A 27,474-nucleotide genomic window follows, 5' to 3' on the forward strand; every position below is an offset into this window, starting at 1 on the left:
AGAAAGTGGTAAGGTGACAAGCAACAGGGAGAAGCAACAGGGAGAAAGCAAAACTACTTAACTCGTTTTTTGCATCTGTCTTTACACAAAGGGAAAAAAAAGTCCAACCTATCAAAAATAGCACCACAAAAAACAGATTAGGAACACAAGTTAAAATAGGGAAGAAAATGGTAAGTGAGCACCTGTCTATTCTAAACGAGTTCAAATCACCAGGACCCGATGGATTACAGCCCAAGGTTCTAAAGGAACTGGCAGACGAGATCTCAGAACCACTGAACTATATCTTTCAAAGATCCTGGAGCACCGGGGAACTGCCAAAGGGCTAGAAAAGAGCTGATGTAGTTCCTATCTTCAAAAAAGAAAAAAAAAAAAGATCCTAGAAATCTATTTTTCCTACAGGATCCTAGTTTCCTGTAGGAAACTACAGACCTATCAGCCTGACCTCAATACCAGAGAAGATTTTGGAAAAGATAATCAAGCAACGAATCAGCGAACACCTAGAAGCAAACAAAGTAATAACCAAAAGCCAACATGGGTTTGTCAAAAACAGATCATGCCAGACTAATCTTATTGCATTCTTTGACAAAGTGACAAAATTAGTAGACCAGAGGAATGCTGTCGATATAATTTACTTGGACTTCAGTAAGACATTTGACAAAGTAGACCATAACCTATTACTAGATAAAGTAGAAAAATGTGGGTTAGACAGCATCACCACCAGATGGATTCGTATCTGGCTGACCAACCACACTCAACGTATAGTCCTCAATGGAATTCATCTACATGGAGGGAAGTATGCAGTGGAGTACCCCAAGGCTCTGTTCTAGGCCCAGTACTCTTCAACATTTCCTCAATGATTTGAACAAGGGGATAGATGGGGAACTCATCAAATTTGCAGATGACACCAAGCTGGGAGGAATAACCAACACTCCAGAAGATAGGCTTAAGATACAGAGGGATCTTGACAGTCTTGAACATTGGACACTATCTAACAAAATGAAATTCAACAGTGAAAAAAGTAAGGTTCTACATTCAGGCAAGAAAAACAAAATGCCCCTAACCCTAACCCTAACCACGACACCAATCTTCACAGTTAATTCCTTCGGTAGGATGATTAAACAAGCCGCTGATGCTTCTGGCATGCACCCATTGGCAAGAGGCGCGGGGGGCATCAGCAATTTCAGCGGCAACCAACAGCATTCAAATGGTGGGGAGGGGAGGTACAGGTGCAACTTTGGGAATGGATCCAGTTTAGAGATGAGGCAGACAGTCAGATTTGGCTAAACAAGGTAATTTTTTAAAGAAGGAAAATAATAACACTGATCTTTCTCCTCTTCTTTGTGTGCTTATTGAGAAAAAAGTTAATAACAAATGGTTTATCTATACAGTTTACTGCAGAATTTCTAAGCCTTCTTTAAAAGTACCTTTGAACCAAACTAGGATCTAGGATGAAATTGACCATGGTGTGTAAGAGCTATGGTTTTTTTCTGTCTTTAGGTATATATATGTATACTTTGTGTATACTTAAGGTGAAATCTTTGTGTATACTTAAGGTGAAAGAATAGTGAAAATACTGCTGGGAAATTGAGAAAATTTTTATGTAGCTGTTGAACATTTTTTTATCACCAGAGACAAGATTTTAAATTCTGTTAGAAAAATATTAAAATAAGCCATTTAAAAAACACCTGTACTTTGGTTTGTTTGGCCAGCAAAACAAGGGAAAAAGAGGCATGTTCCCTTTTCTTTTCCTGTGCCTTTAAGAAAAAGCCCAAGTTCCATGCCCCAACATATTTTGCAGGATCATTATCGTCTCATCGAGCTATTTAGAGAGAGATTCAGCTAAGGGCTGCATTCTCTCCCACTCTTCTTTCTTAGTTTCAGCGAATGTTCAACAATTTCTTAGTCTGTGAAACTTGATCAGGAACCAAAGAACAAAAAAGATACGTTTTCTATATGTTTCTCTATATTTCAATCCCAGGTTAAAGGAAAAATTCAATAGATATAAACTCCAGATATTTTGCCAGTTCAAAAAGTATAGAAATCCTGTGGTGAGAATCTAAAAACTTTTCACACACACCCACACCCAACAATGCCTGCCTTGCTTCCATACGGAAAAGACAGAGATTATTGGAACAACATATATCAAAAAGAAAAAACAATTCAACCCCAGCAAGGAGTTGAAATAAATCAGTATTCAACCACCAATTAACTTTAAAGCAGAAAACAAAATGAAACAATGTTCAAAAAGTGAAAGTTAATGTCCAGGTGTGCTTTGGAAAATGAAACTGCTGACAGAAAGATGTATACACCCAGTGACTTTGATTTCTTCCAGAGGGAATTGGAATCTTCAGGACCCTCCTTCCCAACTCCATCTGCAATTGTCCAAAAGCCTTCTTGGGTCATTCCTAAATGCTCCCATTCAAAACTAAAGAGCAGTACTGCTAAAGAACCAGTTTTGGCAGTAAAATTATCAGATTATAAGAGAAAAAAAACATTCTTACCATGCAGCAGCCATCTTGGGAGAAAGTCCAACCCATAAACATCTTCATGAATTTTTAGATTGTTCATCAACTCCCCAAGCATTTAATAATTCAATTAATACTATTTTTTTTTTATTGAAAAAGTTTTCAAATACAAATTTCCCCCCCCTTTTTTTCCCCCTCTCCCTCCCCCTCCCTAACCCCCCCTCCCCACCCATCCCCCCCGTGACTTCTTCATAACAAAAAAAAACCTAATTCATAACGGATTACTTACTCCCTCCTCTAGATATTGACCTTTACTTACTAAAAATATTATTAATATTATAACATCCCCCTTTATCCATACATATCAGAAAAGAGAAAAGAAAGGAAAAAAAAAAAGACATTATACTATGACATTATAGAATAACTTCTCCACTTTAAAACTATACGATAAGTCCTACTTTAACATTTAATCTTCTATATATATTACTATAACATTTCAAAGCGGCCTTCCCCATAAAATCTAGTTTAACATTTATTCCACTCTATCCATTTCCTCCACTCCCCTAAATATAACACTTAAAAATCCCTTTTCTTAGACTAATCAATCTACTAACTAGCTTATTCACCCACTATCATGCAAAATTGCCATACACAACATTTCTTAACATCTTTGATTCACTGCCCACACTACTTAAAGTAGTGGGCTCAGGGCAGGGGTGGGGGGGTGGCGGTTATTATAAAGGAAGGTCTGGATCCAAGGGAGACCACTGTTCCACAGATAGCCGGATGTGAGTCCCTCTTTGTGAAGTGGGGTCGTGGAGTACAGATGGGCCTGTTGGTCACGTACCTGGCTCCCTGCCACGTGGCAACGGCCCTGCCCGAGCTCCTTAACGTTATAGCCGAGGTGGCGGTGGGCACCCCCAGACTTGCCATCATGGGGGATTTCAATCTGCCATCTATCGGTGAAACGTCTGAGGTGGCTCGAGAATTCATGGCTTCCATGACGGCCATGGACCTTACTCAGTTAATTCATGACCCCACTCACACAGGAGGACACACTCTGGACTTAGTTTTTGTCTCTGGTCAGTGGTTGAGTGGCCTCGATATAGGGGATATAGCCATCGAACCCTTGTCATGGTCTGACCACTCGCTCCTTCGACTGGACTTTCTAACCGCTGCACCCTGCCGCAGGGAGGCGGGACCGACCAGGTGGTTCCGCCCCAGGCGCCTGATGGACCCCGATAGGTTCCAGATGGAGCTTGGGCCATTTCCTGAGATTCTGGCTCATGACTCGGCCGAAGACCTGGTGGCCGCCTGGGATAGTGCGGCTGCCGGGGCCTTGGACCGAGTCGTGCCTTTGCGGCCTCTGACCCGGCACCGAACTCACCTAGCTCCTTGGTTTTCCGAGGAGCTTAGGGAGATGAAGCGCCGGAAAAGACGCCTGGAGAGTAGTTGGAGGACCAGCCGCTCCGAACCTGACCGAACACTGGTGAGGTCTCATATTAAGACCTACCTAGTGGCGATAAAAGCGGCGAAAACTAATTATTTTGCCGCTCTTATCGCGTCATCAGATAATCGCCCGGCCGCCCTGTTTAGGGTGACCCGCTCCCTCCTCCATCTGGAAGTGCGGGATGACCCCTTGCAGGGTCGAGCTGAGGATTTTGTGCAGTATCTGTATGACAAAATCGCTCAGATTCGGGAAGGGCTGGCCTCTGACTGGGTATGTCCAGATGGGATGACTGAGGCAGGTCTTGAGAGTGTTATCTGGGGGGAGTTCGATCCTGTGGCTCCCGAGGACATGGACAGGGTCCTGGGACGGCTGAACGCGACCACATGTTTATTGGACCCGTGTCCCTCCTGGTTGGTACTGGCTTCCCGGGAGGTGACACGAGGCTGGCTCCAGAAGATTGTTAACACTTCTTTGAGTGAGGGAGTCCTGCCGGCCGCTTTGAAAGAAGCGGTGGTGAGGCCCCTCCTCAAGAAGCCTTCTCTGGATCCGGCTGTTTTGGCTAACTATCGTCCAGTCTCCAACCTTCGCTTCATTGCGAAGGTTGTTGAGAGTGTGGTGGCGCAACAGCTTCCCCGGTACCTGGATGAAGCTGTCTATCTAGACCCGCTCCAGTCCGGCTTCCGGCCTGGGCACAGCACGGAAACGGCATTGGTCGCATTGGTGGATGATCTCTGGAGGGCCCGGGATAGGGGTTGCTCCTCTATCCTGGTCCTGTTAGACCTCTCAGCGGCTTTTGATACCATCGACCATGGTATCATGTTGCACCGGTTGGCGGGGTTGGGGGTGGGAGGCACCGTTTTGAGGTGGTTCTCCTCCTACCTCTCTGACCGGTCGCAATCTGTGTTGACAGGGGGGCAGCGGTCGACCCCGAGGCACCTTGCTTGTGGGGTGCCACAAGGGTCGGTCCTCTCGCCCCTTCTGTTCAACATTTATGTAAAGCCGCTGGGTGAGATCATCCGTGGCTTCGGGGTGGAGTTCCATCAGTACGCTGATGACACCCAGCTGTACATCTCCACCCCAGGCCACCCCAATGATGCCCTTAAAGTGATGTCCCAGTGCCTGGAGGCCGTGCGGGCCTGGATGGGGAGAAACAGGCTCCAACTCAGCCCCTCCAAGACCGAGTGGCTGTGGCTTCCGGCGTCCCGATATAGCCAGCTGACGCCATCGCTGGCTATTGGGGGCGAATCACTCGCCCCCACGGAGAGGGCTCGTAACTTGGGCGTCCTCCTGGACGCACGGCTGTCGTTAGAAGATCATTTGGCGGCCGTGGCCAGGGGGGCTTTTTATCAGGTCCGCCTGATACGCCAGTTGCGCCCCTTTCTAGATCGGGACTCCCTACGCACAGTCACTCAGGCACTCGTCACTTCCCGCCTGGACTACTGCAACGCTCTCTACATGGGGCTCCCCCTGGGGTGCACCCGGAGGCTCCAGCTGGTCCAGAACGCGGCCGCGCGGGGGATTTTGGGGGCGACGAGGCGCTCCCACGTGACACCTCTCCTGCGCGAGCTGCACTGGCTCCCGGTGGTCTTCCGGGTGCGCTTCAAGGTGTTGGTGACCACCTTTAAAGCGCTCCATGGCTTAGGGCCGGGGTACTTACGAGACCGCCTTCTGCCACCAATAGCCTCCCACCGGCCAGTACGCTCCCACAGAGTGGGCCTCCTCAGGGTGCCGTCCGCCAGACAATGTCGGCTGGCGACCCCCAGGGGGAGAGCCTTCTCTGTGGCGGCGCCCACCCTCTGGAACAACCTCCCCCCAGAGCTACGTACAATAACAGACCTCCGGATTTTTCGTCGGGCCCTAAAAACCCATTTATTTCAACTAGCTGGGCTGGCTTGAGTCAAATTTTAAACGGATTTTAAATTGGAATGTTTTAATTACGGCCAAAATTATTTAATTATTTTAAACAGATTTTAGATTTTGTATGTTTTGTATGTATGTCTTGTTTTTACTTTGGCTGTTCACCGCCCTGAGTCCTACATTGGAGAAGGGCGGTATAGAAATTTAAACAAATAAATAAATAAATAAACTTAAAAATATATGTCTATATTTTCCATTATATCTAAATAAAAAAAAAGAAAAGACAATGACTTTAAATTTATAATCCATATAGTATCTTCTTTGAGGTCTTTCCACTGGATTGGTAGAACCAACATCCATAATCGGGTAACATAGCTTACTGGTGCAACAGTTTATTCAGGATCTTCAATCATATCTGCCCCCATCAGTAGTAAATATCTTCTTATATGTATAAAAGTAAAAACAACCACCCAAGTGACATTATAATTATATTCCATATAGTAATAATTGTGGGTTTCATCAGGATTATTAATTCCCATCATCGTAGTGGGTAACAACCCGATCTTCTGCATGCCCCAACATAATTCTCTTGCCTTGTGATTCAAGATAATATAATATGTTTATCAACACAAAAAGAAATTCCAAAATGGATAATTCAAATCCATCAGTTTAAGGCTCGTTTCACGTCCCCAGATTACGGCCATGCAGAGATCTGCCACAAACCTCAGGATGATATTAACCAATACGTCGCCTCTTCTGTGTTTACACATAATCGTTCATATTTTAAAATCACTGGCTTCACTGTTGCCTGATTTAGAAATTTCTATTTTTATGCCACCTATTTCTTTTTTTCTTTTCTTTTTGTGGGTTTGGTTTCCATCCTGGTTCCCTTTCTACAAAATGTGTATCATCTGGTCGGTTTTTATTCTGCTTTGTAGATTGGTCTTGTTGGTTTTGCTTTTGTATCTCATGTTTCTTTTTTATCCCTTGTATATCCCCTAATTGGTTTACATGCTTATCCTTGCCTTGATAAGTCATCACATTAAGATTAGATGCCTCTTCTCTCAAATTTGTAGATAGTCCAGCTGGGGTATCCAATAAATCCAAAGGCAATTCATCTGGTACAGTCTCTGTAATTCGATATTTTACCTTTATTTCCGGCTCCTTCTGCTTATCCTGTATTATACCTGAAGATGTTAAGTTCATTTTCAACCTATTTTGATAAAATTCTTCCGCTCTTTCAACAGTATTTAGCTGATGTCTTTCTCCTTGGTATCTAAATATAATACCAACTGGGGCGTCCCACCTGTATGAGATATTTCTCTTTTTTAACTCATTCACCAGAAAACCAAATTTCTTCCTTTCCATCAATATCTTAGGTGGGAGTTCCTTGTAAATCCAAATCTTTCTTCCATACAATTGCAAATTAGAATTGAAGGAATTTTGTACGATATTATTCCTAATTTCTTTATCTGTAAAATAAATCACCACATCTCTAGGCAATTGCCTTTGCTTGGCAATCCAGGAGTTGATTCGATAAACTCTGTCGATCCTACAAAACACTTCGTCAGGTTGAACCTTTAGAATCCCAGCTAAAAATTCAGAAGATATTTTCCTTAAATCATCTCTATTATTTTCCTGCAAACCTCTTAATCTTATCGCATATTCTGTGAAATTATATTGTACCATTAAAATCTCTTTTTCAATCTTCTGTTGCAGATTTTCTGCATTACCATACTTTTGATCAGCATCCATTTTAGGTTTTTCTTCTAAGCTATTATCCTGAGTGTTTGTCAAATCATTTTCAATTTTTTGAATTCTATTGTCCAATTTATCTTGAATTTCTTCCATTTTAGACTCTAGTACATTAGTATTTGTGTCCAACTGTATCATAAATCCTGTAAAACCATTAACCACTTTTGAGAATTTTTTCTCCAAAAAATCAAACTTAGATTTCACCAATTCTTTAATTTCCTGCTTAAATTTTTCAAATTGCTGATTCACAATCTCCTCCCTTCTTTCAGTCTCCTCTATAAAAAATTCTATTATATTAAAATCAGGTTTCTGAGACTGAAGAATTAAGACTTGTTCCTTTAAGTTGTTGGTGGGGGGATCCCCCCCCCTTCTTGTTTATCTGACTTTATGAGTCTCAGTGCCATGTTTCCGCCCAGGCAGGCTTTGTTAAAAAAAAAGCAAGAAAGAAAAAAAAAAAGGACTTCTTTCCAATCAACAACAATATCAGGTCTCCAAGGGAAAAAAAAGAGAAAAAGGCACAGGAGCGAAGTTTTGTCTACAAATGTAGCCAGTGATATTTATTCCGCTACATTGTAGTAATAGAAAACGGAAGGACTTTCCCTTTCAGCCTCTCCTCCAGCCGACGCCATTTTAAAAGGCTTTTTTTTTTCCTTTTTCTTCTCCTCCTCTCTCTTAAGTAATTTTTTTAAAAAAATCAGTAAAATACTTGCGGTTCAGTATTACAGGTCCAGCTCACATTTTCTTTGAGTAGTCTGTTAAATTTGCAGGCTTGCTTTTGACGCCTGGCTCTGCATCAGCAGAGGTCTCCCAAAGCCCGGAGCGGCGGCTGTGGATACGGGGCATCTCATCCGCTCCGTCCCAAAAGTAAAGGAAAAACTTTTGGGACTCCGCAGAGAGTTCTACCCACCCCTGCCGGCTCTATCTCCGTTTCCTCATGGAAACGGAGTTTTTTCGAGCCGCCATTCCGTTGTGAAGGCGGCTCTAACAGGCGATGGAAGCTGACGATCCCAAAGGAACGTCTGGCAGCGACAAACAGCAACCCGGAAGTCCAATTAATACTATTTTAATAGTACTGCAAATAATCATCATAATAACAGTGACCCGGGGGTCAATAATGACCACTTTGAGACACCATGCTATAAAGTGGGATATACCGTATTTTTTGCACTATAAGACACTCCGGACCATAAGACGCACATTAGCTTTAGAGGAGGAAAACAAGGGGATAAAAATCTGCCTCTGCCTCCCAGCATCCATCTGACTAGCGTCCTTGCAGAAAACAGCAAACAGCCTGGTCAGCTTCAGTACATTATTGCAGCCCCAGCACATGGCTCGTCTGGGCTCTGCTTCCTTGCGCCTACCACCAGTCAACTGAGTTGAGCTGCCACTGCTGGGGCACACTGAAGCCTTTGCCTGATTGGCAATTGGATTTGCCTCCCAGAATACCACCAATTAGGTGTTCTAGGTAGCGGGGATCGCCGCCACCACACTTATTACTGCCGTTCGCCGCCGCCTGTTCGCCACCGATGCCCGTTCAGGGTGATAGGCTGTGGCAAATGGCTGGTGGTGAATGGGCAGCGGCAAACAGTCGATTGGTGACAGTGAACAGGCAGCAGCAAACAGGCCGCCAGGAAGTTGATCCAACCGCTGATCCAGTCGGGAGGCTGATCCAACCGCCAATCAGCTGCTCTGCAGTGGAGTCTCCAGCATTCCCTGGCACCAACTCCCCTCCCCACCACTGCAATATTCTCTCTATAAATCACATAGGCATTTCCACCCACTTTGGGGGGTGAGGGGGGGTGGAAGTATGTTTTATAGTGCGAAAAATACAGTAATTTCTACTGAGATCTGTAATCTAGAATAATCCAGCTTTTATTTGAAAAATAAATTTATACTTTGTACCTTTTGTCCTGTGAAATTTAATACATGGAATATTTTGTAATATTTTGCTTTTGTTTTATAGAATACAACTCATTCTGGACATCAGAAAAGTCACAGAAGACATTTAAATCGTGAGCATAGTTGGACAAGTGATATGCTTGATTGGCAGGATGTTGCTTCTTTTATTCATGAGAATATTGAAACATTTCTTTCGGTATGTGGTTTTTATAATAAATATTACAGGATATACTAATTTCTAATTTCATTCATTTTAACAAAAAGAAAAGCAGATACACATAGAATTATTTTCAAAAGGTTGGCCTCGTTAAAATCAGCATCTGAAATTCATTTTTGACTCTTCATCAAAATTTTGAAGTGCTGGCTTATTGTTCTTATTATTCTTAGTATATGTTTTCCTGTCTGTACTTATTTTTCTTCAGTTGCTGTTTTTCTTGATTCCTGTGAACTCTTAGCCTCCAATTACCCTAAATTTGTTCCATCATTATCATTATTCTTTTTAAAACTAACTCTGTACTGACTTCCTTCTACATGCAAGCTATTCTCTGTCACACATAATTATATACATGTCAGCAAAAATGAAAAAGAATAAAAATAGTATGGAAATAGCAAAGGGAAGGGTAACTATGATGATAGTAATATAACATACTTATGATAGTAATATATACTTACTATAATATGTAAGTCTTAACACTTTTTGCAAAGCTGAAAAAGAGCAGACTATTTCCTTTACATGTTTAGATTGCGAGCATGTGTAGCAAGTCAGGAGAAGGAGAGAATCCCTATTTTAAATTATGTATTCTGCTTCTATTCTGCAAGCTGACCCCACTCTTGAACCTGAGGACAAAGATAAATTTCTATAGAAAAAAATATTGTCTTTCTTTAAAATAAATGCAGAGATAAAATTGAAATTTAAATGAATAATGATTAGGCCTGTATGTTTAAAACATATTGTAATTATGCAGATATGCATATACTATTTACTGGTCTTGCCTTTAGGTTACAAATTCATAACAGTGGAAAGACTGCTTAAGATACTGAATCCAATTTTCTGCTCAATAAGTTAAAGTGTTTCAATAACTGATTGAATGTTTTCCCCCTTATAGGCAATCAAATTGCGTTTTCTTATAAGTTAAATATATTATTCCATAACCTGTGCTCTATGATAATACATCTAATTCTGCATCTTTTTGTAGATCTTAGAATCCCTTTGGATACTGATGAGTCATAATGTTAGCCTTCTTTTTACTACAGTTACAACTTTGGTAACAGTCCTTTTCCACAGTAGCACTGCAGTTCTTAATTTTGTTCTTTCACTGGTAAGTATGACCACATCATTTGTATGAACTTAACATGATATTTACAGTGAGCAGAATATGTGGGTGTCTTTGACCTGGATATCCAGCACAAATTCTCTTGCAAAATTATGCATTAGTGACAAGACATGAGAAAAAATAAGGTAGTTTCATACATTGCAGGCTTTTGAGAAATTAATTTATTTATTTGTATTCTGACTTTATTATTTTTACAAATAAGACAACAAACATATCCAATAGATTTTTCTCATCCTATTTTCCCCACAACATCCTGTGAAATGTATTGGGTTGAGAAAGAATGACTGGCACATATGATTCTTTTTTTATTCGAATCATTTGCCTAAGCAGGGGGGTTGGACTAGAAGACCTCCAAGGTCCCTTCCAACTCTGTTATTCTATTCTATTCTATTCTATTCTATTCTATTCTATTCTATTCTATTCTATTCTATTCTATTCTATTCTATTCTATTCTATTTTCTGTACTGGAATGCAAAAGTGTACTATGTTATTTATCTCAGCAGAAAAATATTTGAGGTCAATGTAAAATCTTTCTCTGCAATATAAATATTGTTACCTCAAAATGCTATGAATCTGCTGTAGTAGAAGCTCTGTTTTTTCTCTACATAGATAGACATTCATTCTAATCCTTATTGTGGTTGACTGGACAACCTGTAACACGCTGGGTTATCCTTTTAAAGATACTTCATTTATCTTAACAGAGAATAGCCGTTGCTGGCAAAAAAAAAGCAGTGGCAGTGTGAGCAACTTCCAGCATCTTGCAGGCTTCCCTAGTTACTTTATTTATGGAAAGCTGGCAAAGAGCATTGGAAACCAGCTGACCCATGGAACTGTTTGTCACTTTCTGGGAGGAGAGGAACAAAGGAATGACCACAGGAGGCAAAAAAGCAGAGGGAGAATGAGTGACTTCTGACTTTCTGCTGATTTCCGCATTGACTTTGCTTGTAGGAAGCAGGCAGGGAATTTGGAAATCACTCATCATTATCCTTGGCTGACTGGAGGCAGACTGACTGTCTGCCACTTTGCTAGGGAGAACGGTGAACAGAGAACCATTGATCATATGGGACCTTGCACTCCCATTCTCCATTCTAAGGACTCTCTTCCTCCAGGAAGGAAGTGGGCTTACCCATCACCTGCCAGTGCCCTTCAGCAGCCATCTCACCAGCAACCACCCTTTCTCATACTTCCCTCACATTAAAAGGTTTCAAATCTCAGATCAATTGTATACAGGCACCAGAGAGAGGTGGAAAAGAAGGTGTGGATATGCCCCATCCATTTTCTTTGTGCCACAGAAACCAGTGGGTTTCTCAGAAAAATAGGAAGAAGGCACAGTTGCGCTGTAGCAGGCACAATTTTGTCAAATTTTATCCCATAGGAGCAATGGATTCTGGATTTTAGATGTATTCTGTAAATTGAGATACTTTGGTTTAAAACTTATTCTGTGGTGCATCTTTCTGCCCAATTGAAGGTTGTAAATGAACAGGCATAAGAACTTTAATAGAACATAGATTACACAAAACATGTCAAATAGCTTTTGAAAATAAATAAAATATATAAATATTTTAAATATATAAAAAATATAAAGAAATAAAATATGAATTTAGGAACTAAAGATGCTCACGTTGTCTGTAACCTTCTCTGATCTTAATGGAGAGTTAAACAGTTATTCAGTTGGAAAGATGGTATATTCAAAGTCCAAAGAAATGGGGTGCAAAGAAATATTCTATCTCATTGTTTTCTCTGAACAGCCCTGACCAGGAATCCATCGAAATAAGAGAGGCAATGTGGTGGGAAAAAGCTTCAGACACTATTTTAGAAATTATTTATTTTCTGGATGTAGATTTGCTTTTCCTTTATTATTTTTTTTCTTTCATAATACTCTGAATTTTCAGTCATGTTTTCTTCTGTTTTACAGGTTATATTCCTGACCACATTATTCTACCTTTTAAGTTCCAGTGATGAATACTATAAACCAGTGAAGTGGGTGATCAATTTGATCCCTTTGTTGCAGTCTGATGCATCTTCAAACATAGTCAGCGAATCTGTGGAGGAAGCCATAAGGTACATTAGTTAATGGAATTATATGCATGGTTTGCAATAATTTTTCCTGCCTATTTATAAAAATGCTAAAACATTTTTCATTAGTACCAAAAATCCTAGACTGAAGCCAGAGATATCAAAACAGTTCTTGTTCCCCTATGAGCTAAAGGTGGGCATTTTACATTTTGTTTGAAGAAATTTTAAAAAGTTATTCCTTAGAATAGTTATTTTTTATATTTAGACTGATATTATAGGCTATATTTAATGGCTGCATGTTATCATTAATGTATTCTTTATATTTAATTTTAGTTCTGTTTTTTCATTGTGCCCCTTGACTTCCATTACTAGAGAGTCAAGATCATGTGCATAATTTGGGTTATTAATTATTCATTCCCAATTTAAAAGCATGCTCATTTTCTTCCAAAGCAGCCTCCCTTGCATATATTTAGTACATAGATCTAATAAATAGAAAGATAATTTTACTTCTTTACCAACTTGGAGCCATGTTACATCTAAACTGTGGTTTCTTGTCCTATATATAAATTTCTCATGAGGATAGTGAGATCAATCAATCAATCAGAATACAGCTGGAAGGGACCTTGAAGGTCTTCTAATCCAGCCCACTGCTCAAGCAGGAGACTCTATACCATTTCAGACAAGTGACTGTCCAGTCTCTTCCTAAAAGCCCCTTAAAAATCTTAACCTCATAATCTTACATTTTCTCATCTCGCATCATTTTTATTGGCATACCTACAGATGGCATAAACATTTCGGTGATAGTTTTTGGTTGCATATATGAGCACCACTGGTTTCCTTTAAACAGACACTATAAGTAACAGAAATGGAAGCCTCTTCAGTCACCATCACTTTAATTTCTTCCATCATGGACTATGTTTTATGCAATAGGCTCTCTCTCTTGCATAGGGTAATCTGTTTCTTCTTGTATTGTTTGAATATTTTCTATTATTTTTTCCAATTGTTTCTTAGTCTGTATATCTTGTAAAACATCTTGAGATAGAGAAGACATTGTGAGATCCACTTTAGCTTTGTGGCCAAAGAGAGCTCCATATGGTGTTTTCTTAATCCCAGAATGAAATGCCCTGTTTTCATTAGTTGAATAAAATGTAATCCCTCACTACCAGTCAGGTTTTTTTTATCTTGCATCCAAGTACACAGCATATTTTCTTGGCCAAGGAGCTCACTGTATGTCTAGTGAGTCAAGCACTCCCTCAGCAACCACCATGTTGGTCAGCAACATGGTCAGCAACCATCATGTTGCTGACCATGTATAGATAAAACTACAGGAAATTTTTATCAGAAAAACCATAGAATATAAATACAATCTATATTTTTCTACACCTGGAGTACATTATCATATACTTATTTTGTAAATGAAACTTTGTCTTCCGAGTCCAACTTAAACCAGTAAACAACTACACTGCATCATCTCTCCTCTCTAAATAATAAAAACACATATTGAAATGAAATATTTGCATAAAAGTGATAAGCATTGTGTATATGAGAATCTGTGTGGCCACATGCTAATTTAATCCCTTCATTTTAATAACTAGTGCATATTGAACACCAAAACACAGGCATTACATACATACATACATACATACATACATATACATATATATATAGTATATAAAGTGCATTGGATAAATCAGTAAAACCTTATAATACTCAAATTTGCTAATATTTGCTACTTAACTAACAATCCTTCAATCAATAACTATACTCAACCCATGTGTTTGTGTTTATTCAATGTTTATGTATGCATGTGTTCATTCAATGTTTGAAATATTAATGTTCCACAATTCCCCAGGGGGTCAAGGCAGTAAACATAGCACAGCCTTCTCTATATATTTATCCCAACGAGATGAGCTAGAAATCAGGAGACTGTGAATTCTACTCCTGTCTTGACATGAAGTCATCTGGGTAGCCTTTGGTCAGTCACCAAAAGTAAAAAAAAGCAAACTACAAATGTGCCAACAAAAAGTAATTAGTTCAAATGGAACTGATGATCTTTAGGTATAGGTAAACTTCAATCTGAATCTTCTCAGTCAAAAATATATATTCTTGGTGATTTAACGGTGATGGCGAACCTATTGGCTCAGCGTGTCAAAAATTTAGAAAATGCTTAACTTGACTTGTGTTATATCACATGCACAAAGACACATGCCTAAACACAGACATTGAACAAAAGAGAAATAATTCTCTACTCTTCCCTATCTAGGCCACTTTGAACAGTGGCACTCAGGGGGAGCACCATTTCCCAAGATGCCTTGAGGAGCAATGCAATTGTCCTGTGGCCCAGCACTCCCAGGATTCACTGCATGCCACTTAATATTTGCCACTGCAGGCAAATATTCTCTTTGTATTGACAGGCCCCTGTGGCGTATTACCTAAGGTTTATCTAGGTCACAGAAAGCCTTCTTTCTTTGGAGAATGCTCTTCTGCAGCCTCTGCATATCTGAAACAGCACAAAAGCTCAATTTTCACATCATATGTTCACCATCAGTGGTTTATACAATACTCTTTGCTATTAACTTGTAAAAATGTGGTTTGAATAGAATTATTTTTAAACCTAGCAAAATGCTTATAATCATCCTCATTTTCTTCATGACAGTGGCAGAAATAATTGAATTTATACATTCAAGTATACACCTGAATTGCATGTATATCTTCTATGTGAAATATTATCTTTTCTAAAGTGGCATGCTCTTTCATTTTGAATGCACCAAACCCTTCCTCTTTGAAGTTCCCATCCTGCTTGCTCTGGTGGTGATATTGCACATTATTAAGTTGCATGTTGTCACGGCTTCAGTGCAAGTTAGTATGTGTGATATTTTCACATGAGTGCATGCACACAGGCTATTTGTTAAAATTCTTGAAAGTTGTTTCTTGATGTAGACTAATTCATTTTGGAAAATATTTATTATTTTGGTCTGGAAATTGTTAATTATTGCTCAAGAGTAATTTCTGTTTAAAAACTTTTTTATTTATTTGTTCCATTTTTTTCCATATTAATCACAAATAATTATGTTTAATGATATGAATGGTCTTTTACCTGTAGATGTTTGATTGGTTGGTTTTTGCTTGAAAAAAATCAACCACTGATACTTCTTTCATCACTTATAGTCAAGTTTCTAAAACAACTGGATTTTTATCCTGTAATTATAAACATTGCATCCAAATCAGAATTTAAAGGAATAGAATAGAATAGAATAGAATAGAATAGAATAGAATAGAATAGAATAGAATAGAATAGAATTCTTCATATGTTTTAGTCTCCAAGCCTTTAATTATCTTAGTTCTTTTCTTTGCATTTTTTCCAAAGTCTCAAAATCTTTTTTGTAATGTGATGACCAAAACTGAATGCAGTATTCCAGGTGTGGTCTTCCTAGGGATTTATAATGTGGTACTAATACTTCACGTGATTTTGATTCTATGCCTCTGTTTATAAAACCAAGGCTTGTATTAGCTTTTTTGGCTGCTGCCACATGTTTAAGTGATCATCCACTAGTACTCCAAGATCCCTCTCATAGTTACTGTTTTTGAGCCAGGTCTCACCTAATCTGTACTTATACCTTTGGTTTTCCTACATAAATGTAAAACTTTGCTTTTCTCCACATTAAAATTCATTTTGTTGGAGAGGGCCCATTGTTCAAGTCTGTTAAGATTTTTTTGAATCCTGAACTTGTCTTCTGGGATGTTGGCTATCCCTGCGATCTTAGTGTCATCTGCAAATTTGATGAGTTCTCATTCTATTCCCTCATCTAAGTCACCTATGAAGATATTGAAGAGTTCTATACCTAAGATAGAACCTTGTGGTGCCCCACTGCTTATTTCCGTCCATGTAGATGTAGTACTATTAAAGACTACTCTTTGAGTACAATTTGTCAGCAAGTTACAAATCCATCTGGTGGTGATGTTGTATATTCCACATTTTTCCAGCTTACCAAGAAGTAGGTTGTGGTCTACTTTGTTGAATGCCTTACAGAAATCTTAAGTGTACTATATCCACAGCATTTCGCTGGTCTACTAATCTAGTCACTTTATCAAAAAATGAAATAAGATTGGTTTGGCATGATCTGTTTTTAACAAACCCATGCTGGTAACTAGTCATAACTTTATTTGTTTCTAGATGTTCACAGATCTGTTTTTTATTATCTTTTCCAGGATACATTGATGCATACATTGTCAAAAAGAAAAAAAAACATAAACAGTTCTTTAACAAGAACTCTTTTTCTCTGACAATGGATTTATATTTATTCTTATGTAAATTTATAGCAAATAGCTTTTAACTGGAAGGAACTGACAAGTACGTATTTATTAGCAATAGCAATAGCACTTAGATTCATATACTGCTTAACCAGTGGTTTACAGCCCTCTCTAAGCGGTTTTACAGAGTCAGAATTTTGCCCCCAACAATCTGGGTCCTCATTTTACCAACCTTGGAAGGATGGAAAGCTGAGTCAACGATGAGCCGGTGAGATTCAAACTGCTGAACTGCTGGCAGCCGGTAGTTAGCAGAAGTAGCATGCAGTATTGTATTCTAATCACTGCACCACCATGGCTCTTATCTTACTTATTATCTAAGTAAACATTAATATTGCAGTCTGACATAGAATTTACATGGCTTTTACATTTTTCCAGAGGGGTATTTGATGCATCTCTCAAAATGGCTGGGTTCTATGGCCTATATACCTGGCTGACTCATACCATCTTTGGAATAAACATTGTCTTCATACCCTCAGGTGAGAACAAAAAAAAAGTTGAATGTTTGTGTTTATGTTAATATCTAAAGATCATGCTCCATTTTGGTAAGTTTTGACATTTTATCTGAACTTTAGTGTAATATTGTACTGAATTCTACATCATACAAAATATATAAACCCTTACATTAAAGAATAACAGAATAACAGAGTAGAAGGGGCTTTGAAAGTGTTCTAGTCCAACCTCCTGCTCAAGCAGGAAACTCTGTATTGGTCAGATGAAATCTGAATCTAGCCAAGGATAGGTAACATTCACCTTTTATGTGCTTAACCTATCAGATCCCACGACATCTGAAGCAGTAAAAGTGCAAGAAAAAAACGTAATAGAGCAGCGTCATTTGGTTCTATAATGTATTTGAATAGCCACATCATACTTAAAAGCCTCTTCTCATCTGGCTCTATGAAACAGGGTCTACTAGGCTCAACTACTTGGAGTTTAAGAAGATACTAAAACACTTCTTTTCCTGGGTGCATATAAAACTGATTTAAAATCGATTCATATCTGCCATTTTAAACATATACAAAAGCCCCTTATATTAAGAGTAGTGTATCATTGTTTCAATTGTTATTTTATTCTGTGTTTTACGTAAAAGGGAAAAACTTTTTTAAAAATTACCACTACAATTTCTTGGGCTAGGGATCAACTGGGATAGGCTGGGGATAAGTCAGGACAAAGATGTTCCCATACTTTTGTTCAGCTACTGATATCAAGGAGAGCAAAAGCAGATCTTAAGTGGGGAAGATCCTCTTTTTCAGGCATGGAGCATCCCTGCCATGCATCAGCCCCCCCCCCCCAAGACAGACAACACCAGAGAAAAGCACAACAAAGGGTCAGCACTGAGCTCATTGCTTTGCAGCACCAGTGTTAGGTCCTTGCAAGCTTCCTCACTAGGAGAGAGTCAGGAAACAAGAATGCTTATGTCAGAAACGTGTTTTTCCCCCCAAGAAATATTCTACACACCTAAACTTATTGAGATCTAATTCGTCGGCAGTTTGAATCCCTAGTATAAGTCTCCTGTGTGAGCAGGGGGTTGGACTAGATGACCTCCAAGGTCCTTTCCAACTCTGTTACTGTTACCAAATATCATGTTGGTTTGACCCGCTCTCTTTGGGTTTCTTAATTGTAATTGTAATTTTAAATGTAATGGATTGTAACAGCAATTTTTATTTTGTAGCATTTCCTAGCAATTTCTTCCATTTTCTGATTAATATCTCCTTTTTCATTTAATTATATAAATTTAGCATCTATCAATGTAATTAAACCTCTTTATCCCATTGATATGTGTGTCAAAAGGAATGTGATAACTCACTGGTACAAGGTTGTCATAAAATAAATCTTATTACCGTGTTTCCCCGAAAATAAGACCCTGTCTTATATTTTTTTGAATCCTGAAATAAGCGCTTGGCTTTATTTTCAGGGAGGTCTCATTATTTTGGCGTGCGTGGAGTAAGATGGGGCTCCTCTTGCCATCTTACCTGATTTCCAGCTCTGTCTCCCTAACCCTAACCAGACCGGCTGTGCATGCGTTTAAATATTTTCGGGGAGGGCTTATTTTCAGGAAAACAGGGTAGTAGTAGGGAAGTTCAACTAAGAAAGTATAGACTTAATGCAATCATTTGTACCATCTGTGTGGAAAAATATAGAATTACAGAATAATGGAGTTTGAAGGAATTTTTATCAACACTCTGATAAAGCAGGAGACTCTATAGTATTCCAGACAAAAGGCTGTCCAATCTCATATATGAGATGTGGAGCAAACATTTCACAAGATTTTAAAAAGGAGGAAATCTTATTTCTGTCATAGCTGCTAGCTGACCCTTCTAGAGTGGAGTCATATTTCAGAATTTCTTGAGGATTCTTAACTCGGGGGAGAGGGGGTCGTCAGACTTTTTAGTCTGAGGAACACATTGGACATTTTGCAAACATTCAAGGGCCAAGGGGAAAAATCAGTTTTATAAATGAGCGAATAAAATTTAATTGAACATGTTTTATTTTATTTTAAAAGGGCCTGGTGGCTCAGCAGACTGATAGCATTGTGATTAACACCAGCTGTCTGCAATTACTGTAAATTCAAATCTCACCAGGCTCAAGGTTGACTCAGCCTTCCATCCTTTCTAAGGTAGGTAAATTGAGGACCCAGTTTGTGGGGGCAATAAGCTGACTTTGTATAAATATACAAAAGTATGAAGGCTATTGCTTAAAACATTGTAAGCCGCCCTGAGTCTCCGGAGAAGGGCGGCATATAAATCAAATTAAAAAAAAAAAAAAATTGGTCAATGTGATATGATTCATAACAGCAGCAAAAAAGAAAGTGACAACTATGAAGAAATGATGTCATGCTTGCATACATAAAAGATACAAGAAAAGTATCAAACATTAGCAAATCCTCTGAAGAAATAATAAATTAATCCAATCCTGGTCGGTCACCAGGCCAAAGGTTTACTCTTACAAGCTTTCCTTCATTCATAATAAATTAATAATTGCAAATGAGAAAAGATAGCTACTCTTTTTGTCAATAAATTTTATTTACCTACATTTTACAAATTTACATGAAATGAGAATCTGCCCAATTGGTACAAATATTAAAGAGGATGATGCTTCCCCGTCCTCGTCCAGCAACCATCCAGCTGGCTCGTAACTCCAGCATTAGAGAAATCGAAAAAAATCCTACCTTCCTTTGCAAATAGTGGTGAATACAACCCTGCTTTCTATTTCTCTGCTGTTTGGAAAGGATTGGAGCACAGCATATGGGATGAACTGGTGAAAGGAAGGAACCTTCCAGAGGGCCAGATGTAGCCTGCGGGCTGTAGTTTGGAGACTCCTGCTCTAACTGAAGAAGCACCCAAAAGCACAAGGATTTGCAAACGGGAAGAATTGGCAAGAGATTTCCATCATAACTATTCTTGTTCTGGTGCTGCCTTGAATATAAATTAATGATCATCTAATTCAACTTGTACTATTTTGTTACTTCTATCATTATAACTATTTCTCATGTAATATGGTACCAGGTTATGATGTCTTAATTCTTGATTCCTGATCCAGTAGCATTGAAATTCAAGATGTGGTAGCTCCTACTTTGTTTTATAAGCAAAGTAATTATAAACTCTTATTTTGCTTTTTTTATATTCTATTTAAGTTCTCTTTGAATTTAAGTATTGGTATGAGATATAAAATTGCAAAATAATTGCGGAATTACATTCCTAAATGATTAATTGTCAATGTTATAATCTCCTGTGCGCTGCTTGGAGAGTCCAAGCAATGGGTTCAAGTTTAGCCTGGTTGGCCAGAGACTGAGTTGAATTTGCCTAGCCACGCCTCTTTCTCCCATGAGTCTCCAGTGTTTCAACTCAGTCGGCCTAAAGAGACTTGCTTTAAATTTCTCTGTCTTAGAAAAATTATTTAAAATACTCTGCCAGCCACAGAAAGAAGCCTCTTTCTCCCTTTTCTCTTTAAAATTACAACCAACAGCCTGAGGTGTTTTCCAGCTGCAGCCGGGAGCTCCGTGGAGCTAATTAGCTCCGGAGCTAATCTCTTGCCTCAGGGGCCTCTCCTAATTGCTGCCATTAACAGCACAGCGGAGGCAATCCTTTTAAAGGCAAAATTGACTCCTAGCAGCTTTTAAAGGCAAATTTGGCTTCTAGCAGCTCAGAAACGGAGCAAAAGCCTCAAACTTTTCAGAAACCTTCAAGGGATCTTAATTAGCAGTCCTTGTTTATCGGAAACACAGCAAGGAGCCACGTGAGTTTTGGCGATTGGGCCTAGCATTGCTGGCTGATTTACTGCTATTGCCTTTATGGTTTGGGGATTGTTGTGTCTCTCCCGCACCATTGATTACTGCTGCCTTTCTCTCATAGCATTTTTAGAGCTGGTCATTCATCAGTCTCACGCTTAATACCTAACAGCAGTGGAAAATTGGCACCATATTTACAACTACTGGAGTGAGGAATAATATCATTATTATAACCATTGTCCTAGTAAGATCCTCTGATTGAATTGCCTTTTTTGCTTGTCATTCCAAGATGGCGGATCGCAGCTCCTCTCACTCCAAAAGTACTGCATCCCATTTCTCTGCTTCTAAGAGAGCTAAGTCTTCAGATCACAGTAAGGCAGTTGGAGCTCAGCCTGGGCCTTCCACCAGATCTAAGGCCCCTTCTTCCACAGCTGTTGATAAGGATGCAGAAAGAAGGCAAAAAGCCTTAGAGAAACAATTTGCAAAGGCCAAAAAGCAGGCAGAAGCCTCCTCAGGCCTAGGCCTTGTCATTGTTCACCCAGAGCCTAATATCCCTCCAATTCAGGATACACCACCTTCTGCTTCAAACGAAGATAGATTGAATTGGTCTCCAGATATTACCACAGATCCTCCAACTTAATTCATTAAGAGTGCTGTGGAGGTTATTCCCATATCAGAACAGGACTCATCTGATCAGGGAGTCATTCCAGTACCTAGGAGGTCAGCTCCCTCAGCTACTTTCACCCCTACAGCGGCGGGGCTCGGCCCTGAGGTAAGCCAGGCCCCTGTTTTTTCCCAGGAACTGTGCCAGATGTTAGCTCAGACCATTGCCCAGGGCACTGACTCTGCCCTGCTTAGAAGGGGCTTTCCTGCTCCCGACTCAGCTGGTACCACTCCCAATGTACACCAGGCCCACCAGAATAGGGTTTATTCCCGGGCCCCTCACTCGCCTCATGATTCTCAGGGCAGTGAATGGTCTTATGCTGGGGAGGAGGAAGAATTCGCAGATCATGATCTTTCTGAAGATGAAGGCAGATCTCCAGACAAACCAGCCTTCACTGGCCTTTTCAACCCTAGCATGTTCAAGACCTTGTTATACAAGGCCAAAACCACGGCCAATCTAGGAGTTGTGGCTGGGGCATCTGACCGCTCGGCTGAGCAGGATCCCCATGCTCGATTATTTACAGAACTGGTCACTACGCAGGACGCTGTTCCTTCTCCCAGATTCATAGACATTATTAAGAAGCAATGGCTTCAACCTGGGTCCTTGTCTAATCCCAGCGGATTAGACAAAAAGATGTACACTGTAGAACAGGAGGTAGAGGATTTGCTTAAGTTGCCTACAATAGATACTCCCTTTGCCAATCTAGCATCTTCCAATATTCTCCCCTCAGACTCTGCAGAAGGGCTGAAGACCGAGGATAGGAAAGCTGAGATGTCAGTTTGTAAGACACATCAAGCAGCTGCCTGGGCGATTAGATCAGCCACGGCAGCTTCCTTCTTTAATAGAACCTCCCTCCTGTGGCTGCGCCAGATGCAGGCAAGAGCTCCCCAGGGAAATGTCAGGTTACACCAGGACATCAACAAGTTAATTGCTGCAGCAGAATACTCTGCTGATGCAACCCTTAATGCGGCTAAGTTCGCTTCCAGGGCCCTGGCCTCTAATTGACTTCCAGACGATTATTATGGCTTCACCATTGGCAAGCCGATATGAAATCCAAATGGAAATTGGCGTCTGCTCCTTTTCAGGGCAATAATCTTTTTGGTGATGTTTTAGATCCCATTTTGCTGGAGACCAAGGATAAAAGGAAGGTACTTCCCCTGTCTCACAGGAGGACAGACACTCCTGTGATACTCTCCATATACTCCATATACTCTCCATATTATCGCAGGCAGTCCTTTCGTGGGGCGGAGAGCAGTTACTCCGCCCCAACCTATCAGAGGACTTACCCTCCAACTTCAGACCGATCCCAGGATAGGGCTCAGTTCAGGGACAGGTCTAGACAACCCCAGTCTAGGAGTCCCTTTCGACGGCCGGCGGTAGACCTTACCGCAGGTCCAAATGACTCCCAATCACACGTTCCCATTGGAGGCCGCCTCTTGAGGTTCTCAGCCCAATGGGAGCTCATCACAACCGACGCCTGGGCTCTGCAAACCGTCCGGCTCGGTCTCACATTGGAGTTTTCATCCCTTCCTCCAAGGAGATTAATCTCTTGCACTCTTCCTAGGGATGCCACCAGGAGGTCTCTGATGGAAGCCGAGATCCTTCATCTACTCTCCATCCAGGCAATAGAACCGGTGCCTGTCTCGCAGAAGGGTCTCGGTTTCTACTCGATCCTCTTTCTGGTCCCCAAGAAATCGGGGGGTTGCAGGGGAATACTAGATCTAAAAAGACTCAACAAACACATCAAATACAAGAGATTCAAGATGCAATCCTTAACCTCTATTCTAAATTGCATCAGACAGGGGGATCTGCTTACATCCATAGATCTAAAGGAAGCCTACCTGCACATACCAATTTGGATTTCACACAGGAAATATCTCAGATTCTGTTATGCAGGGCAACACTTCCAATACAGGGCCCTTCCATTCAGCCTGTCCTCTGCCCCCAGGACGTTCACAAAGCTCCTGGACGTGGTGGCAGCCCATCTGCGGGCTCGCCCAATCAGGCTTCATTGTTACCTAGACGACATTTTGATTCAATCTTCATCCATCAGGCAGGCGAGACAGGATTTGTCAGAGACTATTCAGGCTCTGCAACTTCACGGGTTTTCAATAAATCTAGAAAAGAGCCAGTTAATTCCATCCCATTCTATCCATCATTTAGGTGCCCGGATAGACACAGTTAGTTGCCAGGTTTTTCTATCACCAGAACGTCTAGTCAGCATATGGGCCTTGATACATCGGGTCAGGTCAGCCAGGTCTGTCTCCCTCGCAGTATTGTCCCAGTTACTAGGGAAAATTATTTCATGTCTGACCATTGTTCCTTGGGCGAGGTTACATTCCCGAACCTTACAATGGTTCCTCCTACCGAGCCAACGAGCAGACATCAGTCACTCCACAACAAGAGTCAGAATGCCTCCAAAAGTTCTCCACTCCCTGAACTGGTGGACGTCAACTTCCCTAGAGAAAGTTCCTTCCCAACTTCAAGGAACCGCCACGTCTAACACTAACTTCAGATGCCAGTCTATTCGGCTGGGGGGCTCACCTGGGTTCCCAGATGGCACAGGGCAGATGGTCTCCACAGGATCTGTTACACGACATAAATTGGTTGGAACTCAGAGCTGCCCACCTAGCTCTCCGTCATTTCCATTTCTCGCTAACCAACCGTCACGTGTTGCTGTTAACCGACAATGTGACCGCCAAGGCACACGTGAACAGGCAGGGAGGCACCCGGTCCAAGGACCTGATGTCTGAAGCAGAGAGCCTCGGCCTCTGGGCGGAATCACACCTGCTCTCCCTCCAAGCAGAACATATTTCAGGCGCACACAACGAACAGGCGGACTGGTTGAGTCGAACAACCATCGACCACTCCGAATGGCGTCTCCATCCAGACCTATTTCACCAACTGACGACCAGGTTCGGCCAACCATGCATGGATCTGTTTGCAACACCAAAGAACGCTCACCTACCATGGTTCTTTTCCAGATTTCCGACGCCGGGGGCAGAAGCGACAGATGCCCTTCGGGCGCCCTGGCCTCGAGGCCTTCTATATGCATTTCCTCCGACACCTCTACTACCAAGGGTCATCCAGAAGCTTCTGGACGAGCAGGCAGAAATTCTGTTGGTGGCTCCGCACTGGCCCAGAAGGGTTTGGTTTGCGGACCTGGTGTCACTGTCAGTGTCCCGCCCGTGGAGGATTCCGCCAGACAGGATTGTCCTAAGCAGGGAGCAGTTCAGCATCCCGAGCCCCAGTGGCTCCAACTGGCCGTCTGGCAATTGAGCGGGAAATCCTGAGGGACTCCAGATTCTCAAGCGAGGTCGTTTCCATTATCCAGGCGTCTCGTCGTCCGTCTACCACCAGGATTTACGACGCCACTTGGTCAACCTTCTCTAGCTGGTGCCGAAAATCGCACATTCCTCCCAGGGCAGCTTCTCTTCTGGACATCTTAAATTTCCTACACTCAGGATTCAAACGGGGACTTACTGCCAACACGCTCCGCGGACAGGTGGCCGCCTTAGCAACTATTCTACAGGGAGAGGATCCTATCTCTCTCTCTCAACACCCCAAGGTGAGGAGTTTTCTTCGGGGAATTGCTAATTTACGGCCTCCTCCAGTCCATAGGTATCCTTCCTGGGACTTGCCTCTTGTTCTGCAAGCACTTACGTCTGCTCCGTTCAAGCCCTTAGGATCCGCCAGCCTCCGAATACTTACCTTCAAGGTCGCCTTCTTGATAGCAATCACATCTGCGAGAAGTATCTCCGAACTGGCGGCACTGTCGGTACGTGGAGATCTATGCATCTTTTACTCCGACAGGCTGGTCCTCAGGTTGGACCCGACTTTCATACCAAAAGTCAACTCTTGGTTTCACAGGGCACAGGAAGTGGTTTTACCTAACTTTTGCCCTGACCCAGCACATCCTAGAGAACGACGTTGGCACACGCTCGACGTTCGTAGGGCACTCCGCAAATATATTGACAGGACCGCATCATTCAGGCAGTCTGAATCACTATTTGTATCATTCCATTCTACTGCCATGGGGAAGAAAGTTACCCCATCTACAATTGCGAGATGGATCAAAGCTTGCATCGCAATGGCTTACAAACACCAATCTACTCCAGTGCCTAGAAACATCACTGCGCATTCAACTCGTAGCGCTGCCACCTCGGCAGCCTGAGAACTTAGGCTTCCATATTGGAGATCTGCAGGACTGCAACTTGGGCTTCTCCCACTACCTTTATCAGAAATTACAAGTTGGACGTTTTTGCCTCAGCCGAGGCTTCGTTTGGCAGAAGAGCCCTGCAGCAGGTTCTACCAAGAGAACGACACCTGGACCGCTTGGACTCCCGCCCTAGGGATACTTAACTTGGGTATATCCCATTGCTTGGACTCTCCAAGCAGCGCACAGGAGATTGAACATTGGAGCTTACCTGAATGTTCGATCTATGTGTGCTGCAGGAGAGTACAACCCTGCCCTACTGTAGCGGTCCAGCATCCAACACTTACTTATAGTGGACATTCTTCTATCATCTTGCTATGTCTTCTACAGACCTCTTCGTCGAAACACTGAAGGCTCATGGGAGAAAGAGGGGTGGCTAGGCAAATTCAACTCAGTCTCTGGCCAACCAGGCTAAAGTTGAACCCATTGCTTGGACTCTCCTGCAGCGCACATAGATCGAACATTCAGGTAAGCTCCAATGTTCATTTCCTTTTTAACTCCAAACTTCATTTCTTCTTAGCTCTGGCTGCTATACTTGGAGTAGTTCCATTTTTGGGAACATACTGGGCAACTGCACCTGCGGTTCTAGATCTTTGGCTTGTTCAAGGAAAAGGATATAAAGCTATGCTTCTCTTCATTTGTCATCTATTGCCAACTTACTTCGTAGATACAGCAATCTATTTGGATATATCTGGGTGAATATTTTAATTTTTTTCTTTACTATGTTGAAAAAAGTTCTATAACAGATCAATCAATGTCCAGAAATATTTAGATGAATTGTTTATATTATTAATACTGGCATCTTTATTATACATAATGTTAAAAGAAAATAAGCATGGATGTCACTCTAAAAAAATACTATATGATTTTCAAAATCATAGAGTAGTTATGGATTAGGTTATTTTCAGGAAATAGAAAATTTATAAACTGTATAAAATGTTCTTCTATGTGACAAAAGACAACATACATAGTTGATGTGTGCAGCTGAAAGAATATAACTGGAGAGAATATAAGTATAGAATAGTTCTGACTTTTTTCATCGCTGGCATATTTCCTCAGGAACAAATGTGACACATAGGGGAAAAAATCCTTAGTAGAAGGATGGCTTAAATATTCATTATTTTCTTCAACATTACTTACATAGACCCTTTACTATGCTTCAAAACTCTATTTTTCTCTTTTCTGGACAAGACATGTTTTTGTATCTGCACAGAAATATGTCTACTTGTGATTAGATATTAGCTTCCTGTTTTTTGTGTCTTTTGATGACTCAACATATAAA

General features: G+C 41.1%; 1 protein-coding gene across 2 annotated transcripts in view; it reads left to right on the top strand.

Moving 5' to 3' along the window:
• Positions 1 to 27,474, top strand: part of TMEM245 (transmembrane protein 245) — a 54,894-nt gene that overhangs the window by 26,756 nt on the left and 664 nt on the right. Inside the window, exons 11-15 of one of the 2 annotated variants that reach the window (XM_034416356.3) lie at positions 9,491 to 9,622; positions 10,623 to 10,745; positions 12,676 to 12,821; positions 17,463 to 17,563; positions 26,713 to 26,887. In XM_034416356.3, coding sequence (XP_034272247.1) covers positions 9,491 to 9,622; positions 10,623 to 10,745; positions 12,676 to 12,821; positions 17,463 to 17,563; positions 26,713 to 26,887 — 677 coding nt within the window. Of the gene's footprint in view, positions 1 to 9,490; positions 9,623 to 10,622; positions 10,746 to 12,675; positions 12,822 to 17,462; positions 17,564 to 20,313; positions 20,915 to 26,712; positions 26,888 to 27,474 lie in introns of those variants that run through there. The other variant, XM_034416357.2, reaches the window with a different exon arrangement.

The sequence above is a fragment of the Pantherophis guttatus genome, chromosome 4, assembly GCF_059756535.1.
Source record: "Pantherophis guttatus breed Tessera chromosome 4, ASM5975653v1, whole genome shotgun sequence".
Classification (NCBI taxonomy): domain Eukaryota; kingdom Metazoa; phylum Chordata; class Lepidosauria; order Squamata; family Colubridae; genus Pantherophis; species Pantherophis guttatus.